Source organism: Mytilus trossulus, chromosome 6 (genome assembly GCF_036588685.1).
Source record: "Mytilus trossulus isolate FHL-02 chromosome 6, PNRI_Mtr1.1.1.hap1, whole genome shotgun sequence".
In the NCBI taxonomy this organism is placed as follows: Eukaryota; Metazoa; Mollusca; class Bivalvia; order Mytilida; family Mytilidae; genus Mytilus; species Mytilus trossulus.
Window position 1 is genome coordinate 88,841,852 of NC_086378.1, and position 24,983 is coordinate 88,866,834.

The following is a 24,983-nucleotide window of genomic DNA, read 5'->3' on the forward strand; positions in this document are numbered from 1 at the left end:
CCGATTATCTATTGTGACCTTTTGACTGTATGTGAAATGGCGGTTGATACATTTATCGCAGGACAATTAACATTACATTTAGAAATATCGTATCATAAACCGTGAAATTAGAGATCAAAATCATAGTTTGACACATATATTAGAAAGATCATAATTTAGGGAACATGTGTACTAAATTTCAAATTAATTAAAAGTCAACTTTATCCAAAACTATCTTGATTAAAATCTTTAACTTGAAGCGGGACAGACGGACGAACGGATGAACGGACGCACAGACCAAACATCATAATACCACTAGGTGGGTCATAATAAATAGTGTCGTTCGCAAATAAAGGCAACAGTAGTATACCGCTGTTCAAAACTCATAAATCCATGAACAAAAAAACAAAATCGGGGTAACAAACTAAAACCGAGGGAAACGCATTAAATATAAGAGGAGACCAACGACACAACACCGAAACGGACCAAGCAACAGACAAAACACCACGAGAATAACAAATATAACATCAAAACCAAATACATGAATTTGGGATGACAAGTACCGTGCCACGTCTTATCTCAATATCTCAAAAATAAGAGAAAACACAAACGACTCAACGTTAAAATGCAACACACACAGAAACGAACAATATTATAACAATGGCCATCATCCTGACTTGGTACAGGACACTTTTAAAGGGGAATAAAAGTGGTGGGTTGAACCTGGTTTTATGGCATGCCAAACCTCGCACTTTAATGGCAAAGTTAAATATAACATTGAAATGACAACATAATATTACAGCACTACAATACAAATAAAAAGGAGAACATATTCGACAAAGAAAAGCATGATTAATAGATAACAAAAAGCATCAAGTTTAAAATTCAATACGCCAAAAACGAGTCTTGTCCACACAAGACCCACCAGTGACGCCCAGATATAAAAGATCGAAAGTGAAAACAGTACAAAGTTGTACAGCACTGAAGATCAAAAGTTGAAAAGGTTTTGCCAAATACGGCATTGTTTGTATGCCCGGGATAAGAACATTCTTATTATATAAAACGATTCATGCTATTGCAAACAGTAAATTTTAACAAATGAATGTGAAAGATATATTCATAATGAAACTGGAGTATAAACTTATTACAGAAAACTAAACCCAAATACATGATGCTAAGTTCAATACAGCATAGAAACACCCGAATCAGTCCAAAAGTGAGGTGAAATATATCAAAGCGACATTCAAACTCACAAAAGCAACAAAACTGGCAACGCATTACCAAAACAAGAAAATAACAATAAACAAACAATTTTACACAAAACATAACTTTGAAAACTAAAGACTGATTAACACGAACTCCAACAAAAACCGGGAGTAATATCAGGTATTACAATAAAGTCAATAGTATTATACCGATGTTCAAAATTCATAAATCGATAGAAAAAAACAAATCCGAGTCACAAACCAAAACTGAGAAAAACGCATTAAATATAAGAGGAGAATGACGCTGATGTCGTGCAAAAAATGAAATTATTTACACTCCTCTATTATTGAGTAAGGGGAACTGTGAATAATTAGTGCGGCCTTAATGATTTGATGAACTAAATATTCAAACAAATAATAATAAAGAAACATTCATCTTGTAACAAAATCAAATAACTTTATTATCATAAAAGTATATAAAGATAATTCGCAAATGGTTGTATTAAATGACCAAAAAAAATCTTTCACAAAAATAATGATATAACAAAAATAAAAACATAAGATGCAATACAAAAGTTGTCATGCTTAATACTGCAAATAAGCCTTCAAAATCTTGATGACTTCAATGTATTTTTACAAAATTTACAATTTCCATGGAGAGCAATTATTTATCTATAAGCTATACAAATAATATACAACAATGGCATGGTAAGGAGATGAATATCAAAAATTAATAACCCGAGTGAGGGTAACTCACCGAATCAATAGGCCATAATTGTTTTATTTTACAAAACCAGACGCGGATTTAGAGCGATGTCTATCCCACCTTTGGTGGTAATGTTTTATTTATTATTTATGGAATCACTTAGACATGACTTGAGCATTACCTCTTAGACATTCAGGCCCTCCTTATGAAAATTTCTGAATCCGCCACTGCGAACAAACAATTCAAAGTAAAATATTGTTACATCATGTCAAAACAATTACGTAACATTTTGACTATTTTGTGTCTATTAACATTTGTCGTATGTACAACAAAGATAGACTATTTCTGTAAAATACATTTCCTTTCCATGTGATGACATTGGTTTTTACTGGGAAATTATGGTTCCTGCCTCTTTCTTTTTAATGTAAAACAAATAAGGTCAACTTCCAATTTAGAACTTATTTACTAAATGGTTGGGTACATATACATATATGAAAAAGGAAGATAAATGGTATACACATACCAGTTTGTTTAAAAATCACATAATATCCTAAGTACAACTGATAATGCCGTTGAGAAAAAATAAATGCAATGTTCATAATGGTATATGATATAGAAAAATGTATGAAAAGATATTGTCGATGTCCTTATTTTCGTGCAAGATTCAAGCTACAAATATTATACGAAACAATACTTCAAATAAAATTTAACATATGAACTTGCTGTATGTAGCATCTCATAACAGATTTGCATTGAGTTTTGATTGCTGAATAATCTATATATCTTATTCTGTCTTCCCGGATGGTGGAACAATAAGAAAAAGTTTCTGCATAAATTCAGTTGCGAAACCTGTAATTGAAACAATTCAAAATTATTCACATAACTGGTTGTCTCATATATTGAAACAAGACTCGACACTTTATATCATGCTGACTGTTTTTTTTACTTGAGTGAATTTAAACTTTTAACTCTACAGTAAAAAACAGATGATGAAAATTGTTTTAACCTATTTTTATCATCTTTCATTTTTGCTAGTCACTAGTAGTGTGCTTTGTTTCTTGACTGTCCCTTTGGTTTCTTTCGTCCCTCTTTTGTCCGTGTAAGTTTTTGTGTTTCTTTAGCCATTCGGTAACAGGACTCAAAATATTACAAACCTTTATGGATTGTTTTAAAATACGTAGATAAAATACAAAAATAAGTAAGCAGTGCACGTGATTGTTAAATTTTACATTATATTTACATTGATGCGTTAAATAAAGAGACACCATAAATAAAATAGTTAAAATATGGGTACATCAGTCATCATCGTATAACAATTTTAAAAGGAACAATTTAACAGAACACAAAAACATCTACTATCTACGAACACAATCATTGATTTGAGTGTGTTATTTAAAAGTTTGCACCATATGTAAGTTATTTCAAATAGACAGAAAACATATGCATGTTGTTCCTTATAATATAATTCTAAAAAGAAATAAATAAAGATAAAAACGTTAATGGCGTGGCGGGCACATGACCATATTGAATCTATGAGATGACAGACAAAACACTTTTGACCAATAGGAATAGATATAGGAAGATGTGGTGTGAGTGTTACATCCACAATTATTCAAACATAACTTACCAACACATGGAATCTTTACTTCTTTGTAAACTAACAGAAAGTACAATAATAGTCCAACAGCCATAAATATCAGAACATGTATATATTCTGGCTTCGGTAAGTATATTAAAGGAACGAGCACTAAATATACAGAGAGAATCATAACAAGAATAGGTACCACAAGAGGAACCTGAAAGATCAACATAAAACATTAGGTTAATAAACATAAATAAACTGGTAAGAGTTCTACTACTATTCTGACAGTGCTTCTTACTACCTCACATACTACTATCAAAGAATATAATTTTTGAAATAAGGCTTATGAAAATAATGGTATTAACTTTTTTTGGAGAGTTAACAATTCTTAAGAGGTTTTAATTGAATCGTTTTAAACTAGTAAATGTTTGGGGACGTTTATAGCTTGCTGTTCGGTGTGAGCCAAGGCTCCATGTTGATGACCTTACTTTGACCTATGATTGTTTACTTTTATAAATTGTGACTTGAATGGAGAGTTGTTTCATGGGCAATCATACCACATCTTCATGTATCTAACAGATTAACAAGTACAAAGAGCATGAGACTGATATGATCAATTATAAATTTCTAATGTCACGCATATTATTGTTATTCACTGTGCAAGTTGCAATTTTTCTTTTGAAAGAATTGTTAAAAAATTAAGATCTGTATCCTTAACAAATATCCCCAATATAAGTGTACTATTCAATATTAAAAGTCTTTTAAAACCAGCATTTCAATTTCAAGAAATTCGTCTTTGGTGTATATGTATGTCACTTCTAATAAATTAGTTATCAGCAAAATATTTGTTTGTATTAGGTGTCCCTCGGCAAACTGACACTACATAATCTCAAATAATTTGTAGTTGTGTAAAATGGCCTTTGAAATTTAACATGAAAACAACTTTTACTGCTAAAGGTTCTACTTTACTTTACTTTAACTGTGTATTTTCGATTAAAATCAAACATGTGAATATAACTGTGGGCATATATATAGCGTTGTCTAGCTTAATTTTTCTATTATTCGTATTTTTCAATTAATAAAATTGAGAATGGAAATGGGGAATGTGTCAAAGAGACAACAACCCGACCAAAAAAAAAAAAAAAAAAAAAAAAAAAAAAAAAAAAAAAAAAAAAAAAAAACACAACAGCAGAAGGTCATCAACAGGGGTTCAATGTAGCGAGAAATTCCCGCACCCGGAGGCGTCCTTCAGCTGGCCCCTAAACAAATATATACTAGTTCAGTGATAATGAACGCCATACTAATTTCCAAATTGTACACAAGAAACTAAAATTTAAATAATACAAGACTAACAAAGGCCAGAGGCTCCTGACTTGGGACAGGCGCAAAAATGCGGCGGGGTTAAACATGTTTGTGAGATCTCAACCCTCCCCCTATACCTCTAACCAGTGTAGAAAAGTAAAAGCATAACAATACGCACATTAAAAATCAGTTCAAGAGAAGTCCGAGTCTGATGTCAGAAGATGTAACCAAAGAAAATAAACAAAATGACAATAATACATAAATAACAACAGACTACTAGCAGTTAATTGACATGCCAGCTCCAGACTTCAATTAAACTGACTGAAAGATTATGATTTCATCATATGAACATCAGGCACAATCCTTCCCGTAAGGGGTTTAGTATCATACCATCATAACATATATGAGAAGAACATAACCCGTGTCATGCCAACAACTGTTTTTAGAATAAATGTGTTTAGTTCCGACGCAAAGACCTTATCAGTGACTCAATATTAACGCCAAAATATGCAATCTTTAATGACTTGACAACAGTATCGTAATTATATCCCTTCTTAATAAGTCTATTCAAAGGTTTTGTAAGTTTATGAGGTGAATACTGACACCTTTGTGCTTTATAAAGAATATTTCCATAAAAAATTGGATGTGAAATACCTGAACGTATAAAAAGTCTGCATGTTGAGCTATATTTACGAATGATGTCTTTATACCGATGATAAAATTTAGTAAATGTTTTGACTAGTTTGTGATATCGAAAACCCTGGTGTAATAATTTTTCAGTAATACATAAATTTCTCTCGTTAAAATCTAAAACATTGTTACATACACGAGCGAATCGTACAAGTTGAGATATATAAACACCGTAAGATGGTGACAAGGGAACGTCACCATCTAAAAACGGATAATTAACGATAGGAAATGAAAAATCATCCCTTTTATCATAAATGTTAGTATTCAGCTTTCCGTTAGTGATATAGATATCAAGATCGAGGAAAGGGCAGTGGTCATTGTTAGTATTAGCTTTATTTAAAGTGAGTTCACCAGGATAAATTTCATTAATATACATACTGAAGTCGTCATTATTGAGAGCCAAAATATCATCCAAATATCTAAAAGTATTATTAAATTTGTTTATCAGATGTTGTTTTGATGGGTCTTTGCTTATTTTTGTCATAAATTGTAACTCGTAACAATACAAAAAGAGGTCCGCAATAAGTGGTGCACAGTTAGTCCCCATTGGAATTCCGATAATCTGACGATATACGGAATCCCCAAAGCGAACAAAAATGTTATCTAGTAAAAATTCAAGGGCATATATAGTATCAAAGCATGTCCAATTAACATAGTTTTTTTGTTTATTGCTACTAAAAAATGACCTAAAAGAGTTTGAACATATATATTCACATTCTGATTTTTTGAATGCCCATTTAATTAGATGTGTGATTTTTTTCTTAATGAGAATGTGAGGCAATGTGGTATACAGGGTAGAAAAATCAAAACTTTGAACAGATTCAAAATCACCAATATAAGCATGCAATTTATCAAGTACTTCCAACGAGTTCTTGACACTCCAAAAGTAATTTATTCCACTATTTTCGAAGGCCTTATTTGAACAATTTATTATAAGGTTTTTAATTGTACCAAGTGTGCTGGTAAGAATAATAGACAATTTAGTAGTTGAACAATGGCTTGAAGACGAAATAAATCTATATTTGTAAGGGGTTTTGTGTAGCTTCGGAAGCCAATACATAGTTGGAACTTTCATTGTATTTGGCTCTGCTTGTAAAGCGGTGGCTAAAAGTTTATGTTTGTTACAGATTTCGTTTTCTGAAAATGGAGTCAGTTGGAATGTTGGTGAATTGGTGATTTCCTTTTTCAGAACCTCGATGTAAAATTTACGTCAAACAATAATAATATTATTAGCAGCTTTATCGGCCGGGACAAAAACAAATTCCTTGGCTAGTTCTTTTAGTTTATGTTTGATACGAGAAATAGGTTTATTGTGGTTATTGTTAATAGTAAAATGTTCTTTAAAATGTTGAATACGTATATCAACTATCTTCATTACTGAATTAAAAAAAGAGTCCAAAGATTTTTTGTCAGCTTTTTCCCGTTTTATCCATTTCATACAGTAAGTAAGGAGTGAGTCGTGGATGATATTACGACACTCATTCCAATTAATAATTGACGGGGGACGATATTTAGGTCCTTTACTGAGAAATGATTTTAACTCTCGGTCTTGAACGATGTTAAGATCTCCTGTTATAACATGGGAAATGGGTCCATAAATATATTCGGAATTACTGCAATTACATGAAGTAGGTGTATTTTCACTGATATTAACATCTTTACACAATTGACTATAATTAAACACAAATTTCCGGGTAGATTTCTTGTAAATATAACAAATAAGAGGTAGCTCAGTATTGTCAAAATATCCAGGAATTTGTTCTTTAACAGAATGGTCGTTAAATATACCGGCAATATTTACAAAATCAAAGCCTTTGTTGACATACTTAATTTTAATAAAATGTTTTTTATGATCTTCAGGGCGGCTTCTTTTTTAATCATCTGCCCCAGCTGAAAATGTAATGAATATTAAATGTTCCTGCAGAGTGGTGTTACTTGTTAATTATCTACCCAATACACCCACTGATATGTGTCTTTTGTACAAAAACTTGTGTTTCTACCTCCATCCACACCACAGCAATTAACGTTTTAATTATCTAAGGTTTGACCAATAGGGAAAATGACTTTGACCTGATTGGATGATAGATTGGGGAAAATACGGGGAATATAAATAGGATTTTTTTTACTTTGTCCGACGTGGACCCCAAAATGAATGGAGTTGTTTTATCTGTTAAGTACCTGATAGTTGTCGTGTTCAGTTTTATGCTTAAATCTGTAGCGTAGTACGAGTACTGTAGAGGCAGTTAAACCATAGAATATCCAAGCAGTAAAACTGAAGAAACCAATCAACGAACTTAGGTCAAAAGGAACAACTAAAAGTGCTGAGATTATAAGCTGAAATAAAAAAAAAAGGCATTAGTTTTTAACTCAGATATAATAATAAGTAACAACAGAAAAAAATGTGAAACAATTTTTTGTGACAAATTACGGAGAATTTAGTTTTCTAATGGTAGCATATTTAAAATATTCAAACACCTATCAAAAAGCTGACGGTTTCTGCACGTTTAACTGTTTAATTTGTTAATCAATGGTGCTTTTGAAAAAGGAGAAAAGTAAGACGATTTAAAAACATTTTTTAACTGCGCACGATGGCTTACATCTATTTGTTGCAACGAAATTTCATATAGTTTACATGAATCCTAAAAAAAACATTAAAACCAAATTATTTGTTAAATAAAGGAAACAGTAGTATACCGCTGATCAATAGTCATAAATCGATTAAGCGAACACAAATCCGGGTTGCAAACCAAAACTGAGTGAAACACATAAACTGTAAAAGGAAAACAACGGAAGAACAGAAACACTCAACTGCAACAAAAGCAAACGCCAACTTACATAAAATCGGATCACATCTGCCATTTTCCTGAAAAGGTACAGGATATTTTACGAAAATACGTCGGGTTGAACTTGGTTTTATGAATAGCCAATCGATTAATAGGAATAAAGTTAGGCAGAGGTAACTGCATACGGAAAACATGTCGACGAAGAAGCCAACAATTTAGAAAAAGTAAATTTCTTCTAAATTTGAAAAAATTAAAGAATGATCCTCAAAAGAGTATATTAGTATATAAGTATAAGGAAAACTAGCTATTCAGTCATAAAAATTATATACATATTTTTTGGTTAATTCGAAGTTTCATATGACTTTAAATAATATTGTTTCCAAACAGAACTCCTAAAATCGTCGTATTTATAACTTTATTCAAAAATAACAATAACTGTAACTTAAATACGACGTGCATCAATGTGCTTGCTAACTTACTGTAAATATCATGGACGGGATCGGAGTGTGTCTCCGTAAGTGTAAGAATGATAACACAGACGGCAAATGACCATCATAAGCGGCTACATAACATAATCTGAAAAAAAAGTTATAAAGTTTGTATGTGGACCCTAGTGAATACCATAGTTATATGTTCACATCAAGTCTTCAAACTCATTTCTTGGGTATTCATTGCTATCGAATTCTGTTTGACAAGAAATGTTGGAAGGTCAATATTGCGTGATTCAAAGTACAGTTCGTATAATAAAACATATTGTACCATTTTGTACCATTGATTTATGGCAATCAAGAAATTGTTTTTCGTCTAATATCTAATTTTTGATAACGTTAGAATTTTTTTTCTCTAATATATTTTCCATTTGGTAAAAAAGACTTGTCAATATATTTGGTGTTCACCTGCAAAATTCAGGTCAGTAGACAAGAGTACTTTCATATCGTTCTTTTGTGTTGATTTGACCTGTTGATACAAATTGTAATGCTTTTTATAATGTAATGTGTACTTAAATCTCGTCTCTCTGTTTTTAAAACATATACAAGCTTTGATAAGTGTTTAGTATGACTATAAATTTCCATTTCTGTTCCCGTATAATGAATGTGTAAAATATATTATTCTCCGTTAATGTACCTAGTTAAAATACCTAACAATAACATAATTTTCATTTACCTGTATACAATATTCTATTTGGCGGCATTTTGTTCAAGATGATGGTGGTATTTCTGAAATTGTTTAACATCTCACCCCTTATTTTATTGATATTTTATTTACATTGTGTCACATATCATTTATTTGCTCAGTGTATATTCACTTGTTGTGTGATACTATATTTTTGATTGATGTTTAATAGTCCGTCTTTCTATTTAGTTTCAGGTAAGGGTGAAGGTTGGTACCTATTAAAACGCTTCAACCAGTTGCATTTGTTTGCATCTATTCTAATTAGTTATCAAAAGTACCAGGATTACAATTCTATACGCCAGACGCGCGTTTCGTCTACATAAGACTCATCAGTGACGCTCAGATCAAAATAGTTAATAAGCCAAACAAATACAAAGTTGAAGAGCATTGAGGACCCAAAATTCCAAAAAGTTGTGCCAAATACGGCCAAGGTAATCTAAGTCAGGAACATGATGTTCAGTGGTTGTCGTTTGTTGATGTTGAATATAAGTGTATTTTCGTTTCGCGTTTTTTATATAGATAAGACCGCTGTTTTTCACATTTGAGTGGTTTTACACTATTCATGTTTGGGACCCTTACAGTTTCCTGTTCGATATGAGCCAAGGTTTCGTGTTGCAGACCGCACTTTGACCAATAATGATTTACTTTAACAAATTGTGACTTGAGTGGAGAGTTGTCTCATTGGTACTCATACCACATTTCTTTTTTATATCTATAAACATAACACAACTTTTTACAAAAAGTAAGGAGATGTGGTATGAGAAAAGTATCCCCCATTTCAATCATAACCGACCGTACGGCCTTCAACAATGAGAAAATCACCGTATAGTCGGCTATAAAGGGCAGAGATGAAAAATATGAAACAATTTAAATGAAAAAACTAACGGCCTTATTCAAAGCAAAACAATTCACGAAAATAATTATTTAACAGTCCTGACCCAACGACAATCACTTAACTACAGGATCCTCATTTGGAACTTGCACCTTAAAGAAAGTGGCAGGACCTACTTCTCCCTAACCTGGGACAGTGTTACAGCACAACAATAAGGAAAACTATAAAATCAGGTGAGAGTACGGTGACCTATAGTTGTTTATTTCTGTGTCAATTGGTCTCTTGTGGTGAGTTGTCTGATTGCCAATCATACCACATCTTCTTTGTATAATGTTTTCATAACATGATATGATTCAAGACAACTAAATTTAAACGTTAGTAACATTGAATTTACCAAACACCTATTGTTAACGTAAAATAACATGCTAGCTTACCGTCCACTTGAAAATAATGATCCGTTTGCGGAACCAAAACACGAGCAAACAACAAAAACAGGAATAACCCATTGCATAACACCTAACATTCTTTTACCCCATTCCTGTAAGTAAAATCAAATAAGTTTTGAATTCAAACACATGTTTGAGATTTCTTATGGCAAAGTGTGTCAGATTAATCAGCTCTTCAAAATTGAGTAGGTTTATGACTTTTTAAAATAGTATTGACTCAAGCATCACTGAAGAGACATTAATTGTCGAAATGTGCATCTGGTAAAAATGGTTCTGTTCCTGTAATTATAGTTTTATGTTTTCCATACTAGTATTTTTATACTAAAAAAAATAATCAATTACTAATTCATTTTTCGTTCTAGATTTTTGCTTTAACAATTCGCTTATTGCGATTCTAGTTTTTACGAACAACTATTTAGAACTTGACATAAATTCAAATCACTTTAATGTACTGTGCATGCAATGTTGAATAAATGATTGATTTTGACACTTTTGAGTTCTGATGCTATCAGTTTTTTTTTTTGGTTTTTTTTTGTTATAGCTTCTTCGATTTAAATCATTTATGAATTCAATTAATGAAATCAATTTATTGTTTTGAGTATATACAACATACCACTGCTACTGCTCCCGACTCTAGTATTTCTGCCTGAGTAAGTACAGCAAAGTAGCCAATATTTACTACTATATAAACCACTGTGACTAGAGGTATTGCTATACATATAGCTCGTGGAATATTTCTGTAGTGATATAATGTCTAGGTTATAATGGCTTAAATCTTCAGTAAACTTTTCAAATTGTGGCTTTCTTCAATAAAAGATATGTTGTCTCGTTAATTCATGCTAATGTGTTTACTAGTATATACATAAATTACATTTCCGTAGAGTTTGTTGGAATTTTTAACGTTGTTTTACCGTAAGCTATCTCCCTTTTTAGTCTAATATATATATCACTCAATTATAACCTCTGTTTAAATTACTATTATTATTGAAATTAAAGAACGTAAACAATATTAAAGATGTCAAGTATTCTAAAGAACAACTTACTTTCTTGGATTCTGAAGTTCCTCAGTCACAAAGTTTAAGTTATTCCTACATCAAATGAAAGAAGACACATTTAAACTTACATATCAAACAATGAGAATGATATCAAGGAAAACCTCCTTTAGAACATTATAAAAGTTTATAAATTCGAGAAAAATTGGTTATCTGAAATAAGCACGATGTTTCATTGTAGTTAAATCTGTCAGTAAGGCGTTCGTTTGGACATGATTGTATTTAGCCCCTTCAGTGTCATGAATCCTAATTATTTTCGTTGATGAGAGATTTAACTATAGTGCGCACCAGATTTAAAAATAAGATTTTCGACCTGATGCGCACAACTTTCAAATTGTTGCACGCAATATAATCATAGGGCATCGTCTATATCTGAATATCTTGAACAACTCCTTAGATACCCTGACAACAAATCACATAAAAAATTATCGCGATATTCAAAGATTGTGTTGATATTTTGTTAATATAATATTATATATATATATATAAAAGAAGATGTGGTATGATTGCCAATGAGACTACTCTCGACAAGAGACCAAAATGACAAATTAATTATCAACTCTAGGTCACCGTACGGCCTTCAACAATGAGCAAAGTATGTTAATTTCTGTACAAAAAGAGACCTTTTCTTTGATTTAAAAAGAAAGTGGGTCAATGGGGTATCGTTAGTATTTCTACATCACTAGGAGAAATAATCATAGGTTGTGTTTAAACTTATTTTATTTGGAGAAGGCGTAGTAATAAAATCATAGTTAACACATTCAGCTACCATCTTTTACTTTTCTGTAATTACCTTGTATAAATTATATCTAATATTATATATAAAAGAAGATGTGGTATGATTGCCAATGAGACAACTATCCACAAAAGACCAAAATGACACAGACATTAACAACTGTAGGTAACCGTACGGCCTTCAACAATGAGTAAAACCTATACCTCATAGTCAGCTATAAAAAAAAAACGATAGGACAATGTAAAACAATTAAAACGAGAAAACCAACGGCCTAATTTATGTTGAAAAAAATGAACGAAAAACAAAAATGTAACACATAAACAAACGACAACCACTGAATAACAAGCTCCTGACTTTGGACAGGCACACAACTAATTAATGTGGCGGGGTGAAACATTTAAGTGGGATCCCCCCTAACCTGTGTTATAACAGTACAATATAAGAACAAACTATCAAAATCAGTTGAAAAAGTCTTACCTCATCAGATGGACAAAAACACAAGTGGACGTGGTCGGGTACTTATACATCCCGACATAAAAAGACACAATGAATAGATCTGAGAGTACTCGCAGTTATCTGACAGCTAGTTCAAAGCCAATAACAACTAATAAAAAATCAAGCATCTAAGACTAAACTATCAATCCGTACACATCCAACATCCATTTGATATAGTGTAAAGACATCATAAACAGCCAGAGCAAAAAGAGACCTTGTGCAATGCCAAGTTACAGGTATCAACAGATTGTAGATCCATGAATATGTATATGTATATAACATACTAGTAATATTTAGTTAGCTTTTAATCTATTGATAACAAAATCAATATCTATACCAATAAAAACAATATTCAATGATCTTATTTCAGTGTTGAATAGGTAACCTTTTAGAATAAGTCTATCTAAAGGAGCAAAACGTTTACATGGATCATTACAAGTTTCCGGGCACGGCTAACATCATTTCCGTAAAAATGAGGATGTGCTATCCCGTTTGTAATAAGTTTTCTACAGGTAAAACCAAACTTCAAAACCAAATCGTTTTGTCTATGGAAAAATTAAGTAAAGGTTTAAGTAACTTATGGTAACGATATCCCTGGTTAGATAATTTACCAGTAATACATGTGTTGCTTTGTTAAAATCAAAACCGTCACAACAAACACGGGCATAGCGAACTAGTTGTAAAATTTCTTGGATAATTATGCTATGAGTGTTAATAAGCGAGTGGTTCAAGTAGTCAAACTACTGTTTCACTAGCCCGCCAACACGGAGGTTGTGCGTTATATCTCCGCACGAGGCAGATTAGCCTGGCTCAAATCCTTTGAATAGTTTTCCAACCGGAGGTCGGCGGTTCTTATGGACACCCCGGCTTCCTCCACCAATAAAGTAACCGCCAAGAAATAGCACAATAGTGTTGAACGTGATGAACTTAAACACCAGTCAATCAAAACAAAACAATTGCTGTTGAAACTTACCATCCGTCATATGCCCACAATCCGTTATAAAATGACAGAACTATAATCGACGTTTCTGTCCCTGTTCCCTCGAACCCACTGGCAATGGTTTCTGTATTTCCCTGCGACAAACTATAAAATCCACCACCCACTATAATGGCAGCTGCCAACAGTTTGACAACCATCATGACAACTTGAATTCTCTCAGCAAATTTGATGCTCATACAATTGATGACACAAAGTAAGACTGAAATGACGATGTTAAGATTTGCACCACACGATTATTTCTGACTATCTAAACACAGACAGCTAAAGTAAACAGAATATAAATTGTTAAAACTAGATTTATACTAGTATAATTATGGTGGTTTGATTTATTTACATTTTTGTTGAAGTGATTGTTCATCTTTTCAGTAATTTTCTAAATTATTGCATTGAATAACACTTCTTTTTATTATAGCATATTATAAACTAAGAAATTGTGTTGGCACTCGTGACTGCCGACAAGAATTGAGACATGTGATTTATGCAACTGTTCATAAAACTAAAAAAAGAAAGAGAAATTGTTCTACTTGTATTTTTTTTTAATTTGTTATATTTCACCTACATATCTTACCCATTGCTAAAACTGTGAATATTTTTGTTAAGTATATAGGAGGAACACAGTCGTGATAGAAAGGCTGAGTAACGTAAGTCCCGAGAGTGAAGCACATGATAGCAAACATGGACGGTCTAATTATAAATACACTGATCCAGTCAAATAAAAACGCTGGTATTCTTCCAAAACATTTGTGTTTCTCGTTTGGATTGAATGCTTCCATGAGATATGCATGCTCTCCACCAGAACGGGCGATTGTTGTCCCTAATTCAGCATAGGTCAGGGCTCCTGAAAATAAATCAATAAAGCATCACTAAGGCCATATTGGTTTTTTTTATTTCAATAACTGACGTTATACTACTGACAGTATTGGAGGTGTGGGATATTCTCTTCCCATATGTTATAAATTGAGTTGAAATGGATTTTTTTGTAATTGTTTTAATAACCGAGCAACACAATTGCATAAATTGAACAGAAAGAGACTATAAGAAAATGACCGAGGTATATGATAATCGTTATAGTTACCTACCTAACATGGATATTATACCACAACTGAGCCATATGACTAAACTCATTCCTACAGATCCGGCTCCTTCCAATACACCTTTAGGTGAAACAAATATACCGGAACCTACAATTACATTAGCATATGTTACTCTGGGAAAATGGATATATATGGTGGTTTTCAAGTTTTTGTTAACATAGAAAAATTCGTAACAAAATCAAATATCTTTGAAAGTATACTTCAAATTAAAGCTTTATATATTATCTATTATTCTTGACCTCTAATTGAGTGTTTTGTCTTATATTTGTCACGGATTGTTGTTTTATCTCATTGACATTAACCAATACGTCCCTATTTATAAGTATCCAGTAATCTAAGGACATTATTATGTGTATTCAACATAACGTTGAAATCTTAACTTATGAAATACGAGCTCCTTTAAAAAATTAAAAATGTATACTACCGAAATGCATAACCGTTCGTATTGCTCTGTAATCAAATCAAGTAATGGGTCTAATTTCAGTGAGAACGGTACACATCTATACATGTTTTTATGGGTTTCTATGTCATCTACGATTACTTCTCGCCTCTATTAATTCAAATTTAAAACGTACATGCAAACTTAAAAAGTAGTAAACAAACCGATCATTGTGCCTGCTATAATAGCAGTTCCACTAACTAGCCCTAGACTTCTCTCCATGCGAACGTCATCTTCCGGAAGCGGCACATGTTTTTCATTGACATCGTCATTATGATGTATATGACCATTGCCATTCGAAGTATATTCATTTCCGTTTAGCAATTTTTCAGATCGATGTATGCTTCCATTTTGTCCTTTGGTTGAGTTACCATTTGGAATGTGTCCGTTTGGTTTGATAGCATAAGAATGTTGTGCGTCAAAACCTGAATTCATTTTTACCACAGGTAAACCATTACCAATGACTACAAAATATAAAATCAAAATCTTATTTTCAAATATCAAAAACAAATTAGACAATGATAATAAATAAAAGAAACATTTTGTTTGTTACACATTCAATATCATCGTTCATACCTAGCCTGTTTAGCTTTTTGTTAATCTGGTCTTGGTTAATACTATATGGTACACACTATACTTATATATAACAATAAATATATCAAACACAATTTATAATTGCCGATCGCCCACAAGACTAGAAGGACACCGGATTTTATTATAATCTGTCATAACAACATAACAAACATAATATTTATGCAAATAATATCTATATACATATATATATATATAATGCTTTCAATACGAAATGAAAACATTGACTCCGTCATAAACGAACCCGCCGGCCAGGAAAAACCAACAACCAAGTTACCTTAGTCGATATGGAAACCTGTGTCCAAACCCTAATGCTCGGAAGATCGTCTCGAGAGCTGTACTTGGACAATACTGAAAGTTAGCTTAAGTTTACATAAACAAAATACCATCAAAATGTGTAATAGCAAACAAAAATACCAATAATATATAGTACAAAAAACAAGAAAAAAATCAAACATTAATGAACCAACATTAAATCTGAACTTGACCAGTTCGAAGTTGGCGAGAGAATGGTCTGATAGGGAAATAAACCCGCCAAAATGACCATTCACGTGATACTACAATTAATATCACGTGTCCATAAATATATTGAAAGAACCGTTAGTACAATAATTTTCCTCTATATTTCGAAACGCGGAAAATTATAAATATTTTCTTGCTCGTTACAAACAGATGACAAATTAAGTGCATATTCCGGCCAAGAACATATTAATGTGATGTGAAGTTTGCTTTGTTCTAGACAGACAATCTGAGCTCCATTTAAATATGATAGTTGACAAGGTTAATCCGCCTCGTGTTATCGGAGAGAACACTTGTTTTATGGAATTGAGTTGTTGCAATTTTAAGAATCAAACGTAAGTAAATGATTTAAGTTATACGTAAATTGTCGTAATCTGTTGAATCGCACATGAGAAGCGAACGATACATAAAGGACATTCAATCCCATTAGTCAAATATAAAATGACAATGTCATAGATAAAAAAAAGAAAAAGAAAAAAACCAACAGACAAACAACATTACAGGAAACAAAACATTGAAAACTTAAGACTGTGCAGCACGAACTGCACCGAAAACAGGGACTAACATCAGGTGCTCCACATTATTAGCAGATTCTGTTCCCCATTTGGAACGTGTCGTGTTGATTATGTTAGTACAAACCCGTTGATAAGTCTTTTTGTGTGCTAAAAACGTATACAAGTAGTAGACAAGTGGGATCCAGTAAACATACAAACCAATTATATAATCAGTTTAGCATTTACTTTTAAATGTCCATGCAAACAAAAATAATTTATAATTGAATCGAAAGATTATCTGAATATCTATTATATAAATAAAGTTAAAAAAATCGAGACACCGGTGTAAAGATTTGATGAAAAGTGACATACGGTCAATTAACCCGGCTTTTTAAATTAATTTAAATATCTCTAGATACATGATCTTTTACCCGCATGTTGCAATAGTTTCAGTAACTGCGAGTACTCTTAGTTCGATGCTTTGTTTTTATGCTTGTTGTATTTGTGCATTGTACCGATGAGTAAAGCTCATTGCAACTGATTTTGTTATGTTATTATGTTGTTACATCACTGTTCCAGGCTAGGAGAAGGGTTGGGCGCTAACACACAAGTTTTATTTTTAGTTTAGTGGTTGTTGTTCGCTCATATCTAACACATTTGTGTGTCTTAAATTACTTTTTTTTATAATTTTTTGCGTTTAAATTGTTTTGCATTTTTCACTTCGGTTCCTTTTACAGAATGTCTTAATTGTCAAATGCCGTAAGGTTGCCTATATTTGCTAATATCTACTTCATTTGAATTTGAACTCGTGGTTGAAAGCTTACTAAATCTCCTTTTTTATATGTTTATATATATTGGTGAAAAATTCGATATAATCGGTAAGTGGGGAAGCATAATCAGCCTGTGTGCAAACAAGTAACATTTACAAAGAAAGCATATATTTTTTCAATATTCTTCCCAAGAACTGTTTGGTGCTTAAGAAAGAGATTTATTCTAATTCACACGTGAGAAATTGATAGTTTGCTTACTTTCAATTTATATTCATTTGAAATTCATTAGTCAGAAATTGTTATATTTTACAGGTAAATGAAAGCCAATTATCATTTTTATTGTTAGGAAATTAAAACAATTCAAAATATTCATCCATAATCTCGTTCTTTTTCAAATCGAAATTATATATCTCTTATAAGGTATACATTTTATACATACCAAATATGGCAGCTTGTAACTTTCCAAATATGGCAGCCTACATTTAAATGACTTGTGTTAAAGACATGGTGAGTGATTTACATATCGATCGTGAAGTACTTTGTGGTATTGACTTACAGTTTAAAAATTTATGAGGTTTATTTTAATACATTTTGACATTAGCATACATATTTTAAAAACATTGACCCAAAATCCCGTCATGGACTGTCGACAATGCTCCCACAGACTTGTCAGTAGATCGCAAATACTTTATTTGATGTTAATTATATATCAGATGACTGTGAACAATCGCCTTTGCACATCTACATAAAAATTATGCTATTCCCCATGGTATTTCTATCTATTGTTGGACAGAAAACGGAATATTATAAGTGCATTTAATTTTCATTTTCCAAATGTTGTAATAGATATTCATATTTATATTTAATGTGTTTCCCTCAGTTTTAGTTTGTTACCCCGATTTTGTTTTTTTTTGTCCATGGATTTATGAGTTTTGAACAGCGGTATACTACTGTTGCCTTTATTTATGATTATTAAAATTACTTTAGCATTACTTGACGTCTGATATGACCACTAGGAACAAGGCCACTGCTGTTGTCAGTAAATAACAAAATGTTATAGTACTCAAAAAGATTTTAAAAATACTTCATTATATTCCATTCACACCAAAATGTTACTATGAGGGGAAAAAATATTGAGGTTCCTCAACACGGTGACAAAAAAAAATTTCATGTCTGAGTTTCATATATTTGTTATTCATTAATCACCTCTAAATGTTTTGTGTACTTTTACAAGTACATGCGCACAAAGCATGTCAAGGATATTTCATTATTCTCTTTTAAGGTATACATTTAATGTTTACCAAATATGTCTTTATGTAGAACGATTACTTTAAGTAAGACGATATACCAATACCCCCCTAGATATTTGACAAGCACATATTATTCTATATAATTATCAAGCCTTATCTACCATTATTTTAAATATTTAAACATTTAGTATATAAAAACAATTGGCCAAAATTTCTATATAGATAAATATATTGCACAAACAGAATTTAATTCAACTTCAAGTATGACTTTTAAATGAAAAACATGCTCGTATAATTTTATTATACATTCTACATTACCGTAAGACTATATGCAAAAAATACATCTGCAGAAAATGTATGGCTTATGCATGTAAAGTAGTTATTGATATATCATTTTATGGCCCTTTTAAATTAAAAAGTATATTAACACTTTTGAGATTACAATGAGATTTAATGATCAAATAAAAGTGGCAGATTATGAGTTATCTTAAAATTCAAGAGTTATCTAATTCGGTAACAAAAGAATCATATTTGTTTTAATGTATTACTTTTTATAATTTTCTTACTAATAATTATTTTTCATATAAAAATAAGAAGATGTCGATTGATTGCCAACGAAACAATTCTCTTTCAGAGACCAAATAACGCCGAGGTTAACTACCAAAGTTCGACAATCGGCCTTCAATAATGAGCAAAATCCATACTGCATAGTCAGCTTAAAAAGCCAACAAAATGACAAACGTAAAATAAATCAAACAAGGAAACTAATGGTTTGATTCATTTAAAAAAACAGTAAAAGATGTACAAATTTGTTTTACAACTCTAAAAGACAACCACACAATAATCTGCTCATGACTTGGGGCAGACAATAATAGAATCGTATGGTGTAGAACATGTTTCCTGGCGACAAAATTCACCCTAACCTAGGACTACAGTGTAACAGTAGAACGTCAGACCAAAGAAAACAAAAAGAAAACAAAATCATAAAAAAAAACACAAAGACACAGTTGTGAGAGTACTCACAAACACTAAAAGGTAGTTCAAAGTAACAAATAATTAAAAAATTAAAAAGAATTGATTTTACTCAGTCTTCGAATTCCTTGCATTAAATAAAAAGCTGAAACACTTTTAAAAAGATGCGAAAGATAAAAAAAAAAAAAAGGGGGGGATTCAGATTCATTAGTCGAAAAGAACTGACAACGCCATAGTAAATAAAAACCGGTAATGACCAAAAGACAATTGGAACATTTCCGTTGTCATCTGTGTAACATATATTTCATAACAGTCAACTAGTTCGTAATGGTGTTTGTAAATTGGAAGGCACGCTTTCGAATTCAGCAATTGGAACTTCTGATTTAATAGCTTTCTTGTGAGTAGCAACACTCTATCAAGACAATAATGTTTGCATATACACAATGCAAGCTTTAGAACTAAATATATGGTGAAAAATCGTATATAGACAGCAGCTCATCTGTTTCAATGATTATCAAATACATATAGTGAAATTCATACCGTTTATTGTCTAACTATCAAATTATTCAAACTGGCCTTCAAAGTCTTCCTGTGTACCTGTCCGATTATTTGATTATCAATCAAAATCTTTAACTAGTTTTTTCAATTAGTTGTAAACAAAAGTATTTGTTGAATATGGTGATCCATAGCTTAAATTCACGTTACATATTCTCTGGTAAATGTCTATTGTATTTTATCAATTTAAATGAAAGTTTTTTTTTCAAATAAACTAAGTTCTCGAAAATACTTTAGGCAAAGTTTTGGGATTACTTTTTCAATTTCGTAAAAGATAGCCTATTTTTTCGTTGAACTCATCTCAGTTTATATTGTTTGTTTTTTTGCTTTGATGTGTTGACAATCGAAGCATTTATTTTTATATAAGTTATGAACGAGAAATTGATAATTACACGTTTATCAGATATATGAGGCCTAGTTTATTATATTGATTTTCTTTGAATTGCAATCATTATACAATTGAAAAATCTTCCAAGCAACATTGATAGCAATCAACCGTACATTGATATAAGAAGATTTGGTATGAGTTCCAATGAGATAACTCTCCATCTAGGTAACAATTTGTAACACAAAAACATTATAGGTCAAAGTATGGTCTTCAACTCATAGCCTTGCCTCATTCAAAACAGCAAGCCATACAGGGTTTCACAATAACCAGTGAGAAACCTTTCAAACAGGAAAACCAACGTTCTAATCTGTACAAAAAACGAATAACGATAAAACAGGGACGAAAGATACCAGAGGGACACTCAAACTTATAAATCTAAAACAAACTGACAACGCCATGGCTAAAAATGAAAAAGACAAACAGACAAACAATAGTACACAAGACACAACATAGAAAAACTATACGAACCCCACCAAAAAATAGGGGTGATCTCAGGTGCTCCGGAAGGGTAAGCAGACCCTGCTCAACATGTGGCACCCGTCGATAACATGCATGAACCACTTCAACAAACGATAACAATTGAACATCAGGTTTCTGATTTAGGATAGGTTCAAACAAATGCAGCTGATCAATTAAATTAGTTACCAAAAGTACCAGGATTATATTTTAGATGAGAGATGTTTTTTTTCAAATATTCTCCAATATACCCTTAAACAATTAGTTGTGCCTAGTTTTTTTTTAATCTCGTAAAAGATTGCCTATTTTGTTGTTGAACTCACCTCCATTTGTTATGTTTTTTCTACTTTGAAGATTAAGGTCTGCCTTAATACCAACGAGGGAATACCACAACGTGTTGACAATCGAATCATTTATTTTTATATCAATTATAAACGATTATTACATTTTATTAGATCTATAAGGTCTATTTTATTGTATTGTTTTTCTTTAAATTGCAATCATCATATAATCGGGAAATCTTTCAAGCAACATAAACAGCAACCAACCGTACACAAAATAGTCGGCTCATAAGTATCAATTGAAATAAAAATAATAAAGATAAATATAATCTAACAAGAGGACTTGAATGGGAACTAACATATAACACTTTGATGGCTTATGTCATCATATGCACAATTCTAGAGAAGTTTGGTGTAAATTAACTAAGCGCTGGTACCTATGAATTATTCAACGTAATTTACCAATTTCTAAATAATTTCTTTGTTATTTGTGTTATTTTTTGTATAAAAACGGACATGACCTTATCATAGCGGTTCAATTAAGGCAACAGTAGTATACCGCTGTTCAAATTCGCAAATCGATGGACAAAAAACAAAATTCGGTGTAACAAACTAAAACCGAGGAAACGCATCAAATACAAGAGAAGAACAACGACACAACATTAAAATGTAACACACACAAAAACGGACTTAGCATTAGACAAAATTCGACGAGAATAACAAATATAACATCAAAACGAATTTTGGATAGAAAAGTACCGTGACACGTCTTATAGTAATGTGAATTCACATTCAAATATAAGAGAATAAAAACGACACAACGTTAAAATATAACACATAGCGAAAAATATAATATAGTAATGGCCATATGCCTGGCTTAGTACAGGACATTTTTTTTAAAAGAAACAAAAAGTGGGTTTTGTGGCATGCCAAACCTCCTGCTTTAATTGCAATGTAAAATGTAACATAAAAATGACAACATAACATTACAGAACTACAATACAAATAAATATGAGAACATATTAGACAAAGAAACACATGAATAATAAATAACAAAAGGCAACAGGTTTAAAATTCAATACACCAGAAGCGCGCCCCGTCCACACAAGACTTGTCAATGACGTCCAAATATAAAAGTTCGAAAGTCAAAACAAGTACAAAGTTGTACAGCACTGAGGATCAAAAGTTCTAAAAAGGTTGTGCCTAATACGGCTAGGGTTTTCTGCTTTGGATAAGAACATCCTTATTATTTAGAACAGTTAATGCTATTGCAATCAATAAATTTTATCAAATGAGTATAAAAGATATACATGATAAAACTGAAGTATTAACTAATTTGAAATAAATATTTAATTTTGTTGTTAAAAAAGTAAAAAAAGTATTAACTAATTACGGAAAACAAAAACCGTATACAGTAAATAAACACAAAAAATATACACAGCCGACATAGTCAAGGCCTCTACGCAAAAAGTGAAAAAGTGACTCACATACGAAGTGGTGAAAAGGCACACAAAATGACATCACATTTGAAATTCTTAAACTGCACACACAAAATGACTTCACATTTGAATGAGTAAAACTATTTCTCAAAAATAAGATAGAATTAGGATTGATTTAAGATTCTATTTGAACTTAATACTGATATAACATTTAATAACAATGAACATTGCAATACTTATTAATAGCAAACTGAGGTAGCAATTAACTATATTATAAAGCTATGTCCGGTTTGTTTTGAATCTAACTGCAAACCTAAAATATCGTACAAATAACGTTGTATTTAATGTCTTGGGTATTCATCTATTAATACTGCTGTATAGAAGATCACCCCTAGTTTTTGGTGGGGTTCGTGTTGTTTATTCTTTAGTTTTCTATGTTGTGTCGTGTGTACTATTGTTTTTCTGTTTGTCTTTTTCATTTTTAGCCATGGCGTTGTCAGTTTGTTTTAGATTTACGAGTTTGACTGTCCCTTTGGTATCTTTCGTCCCTCTTTTTGTAAACAAATACGACATACGTATAAGTCTTCAATAAGATCAACAAATCACACAAAACTAAATCAAAAGTCGAACAAAACTTATCATAGATTTAAAAAGAAGGTATATAAAACCAAGAGTTCCAAATAGTGAAGTTAAAATCAACCCTTCGTAAATTTTACGGACGCCATCACAAGTTGATTGACCGTTATGGAATATTCATTTCACAGATGCGGATAAGTTTCTGATGTCGTTACTAAAATCCCGTTACCTTTTTGATACTACCGAATTAGACTTGTTACCGGATCATTTGATATTCACCTTAGTTTTTTGTAGGGGTTCCTGTTGCATAGTCTTTAGTTTTCTATGTTTTCTAAACACTGAAGCCTTTGTGTCCAAGGAATAGATCACCTAATCTAAATTTGGCAAAACCTTTCTGAATTTTAGGTCCTTAACGCTCATCAACTTCGCATCTTATTTGTAATTTTTAACTGATGAGTATATTTTAGACCGAACGCGCACCTGATACTTTCGAGTTTGTCTGTCACCGGAAAAAAGTCGTCAATTATGCGCGTATTAATGAGGTAATTTTCTAGCTAGAAGGTATCGCCGGTATCATTACACTATTAACTTTCATCAAGCGTCTTAGTGTTCGTCATTTTGCATGATAAACTAGCAATAATGCTTGTTCTGTAGTTACTTAACCACAATTCCCTTATAACACAAGTCCTGATTGTCAATTATTAGAATTCAATTTGCCGAATAATTCGTGCAATATAGCATCATAGTTTTCCAACCATTCGCTCAATATGGGATCAGAAGTGACGACGCCCCTAAACGCACACGTGATGTTCCTTAAAACCAAAGGTTTGAGTGAAATGCACCGAACTCGAAAGTTGTCTATTGTATGCCTTATATCTTCAATCAGTTAATGTCATGCATTACAGTATCAATTCCAAAGAAGACAATTCTATGATGAGTGTATTTATAATCACTGGGTCGATACCAATGCTGGTGGAGTTTTTAATTCCACAAGGGTATCACCAGCCCAGGAGGCAGTACTTCTGTGCCGACATGAAATATCATTGATATGGTCTTAATTATAAACTTGGTAAACTTGTACGAATTGTAGGTCCTAAATGCTCATCAACTTCGTACTTGTTTTGGCTTTTTTATCTTTGCTTATTTGAGCGTCACTGATGAGACTTGCGTAGACAAAA

The 24,983-nt window shown here is 31.9% G+C and overlaps 1 protein-coding gene across 5 annotated transcripts in view; it reads right to left on the reverse strand.

The window, feature by feature from the left end:
- Positions 1 to 1,680: 1,680 nt before the first annotated feature.
- LOC134722169 (b(0,+)-type amino acid transporter 1-like) overlaps positions 1,681 to 24,983 on the reverse strand; it is a 29,906-nt gene continuing 6,603 nt past the window's right edge. For 3 of the 5 annotated variants that reach the window (XM_063585740.1, XM_063585742.1, XM_063585741.1), the window contains 11 exons: positions 15,679 to 15,978; positions 15,061 to 15,162; positions 14,550 to 14,819; positions 13,955 to 14,180; positions 11,742 to 11,786; positions 11,312 to 11,435; positions 10,687 to 10,790; positions 8,727 to 8,823; positions 7,643 to 7,798; positions 3,518 to 3,686; positions 1,681 to 2,739 (listed from right to left, as the gene is read on the reverse strand). In XM_063585740.1, coding sequence (XP_063441810.1) covers positions 2,675 to 2,739; positions 3,518 to 3,686; positions 7,643 to 7,798; positions 8,727 to 8,823; positions 10,687 to 10,790; positions 11,312 to 11,435; positions 11,742 to 11,786; positions 13,955 to 14,180; positions 14,550 to 14,819; positions 15,061 to 15,162; positions 15,679 to 15,978 — 1,658 coding nt within the window. In that variant the 3' untranslated portion in view covers positions 1,681 to 2,674. Of the gene's footprint in view, positions 2,740 to 3,517; positions 3,687 to 7,642; positions 7,799 to 8,726; positions 8,824 to 10,686; positions 10,791 to 11,311; positions 11,436 to 11,741; positions 11,787 to 13,954; positions 14,181 to 14,549; positions 14,820 to 15,060; positions 15,163 to 15,678; positions 15,979 to 16,090; positions 16,188 to 18,327; positions 18,367 to 24,983 lie in introns of those variants that run through there. The other 2 variants (XM_063585744.1, XM_063585743.1) reach the window with 2 other exon arrangements.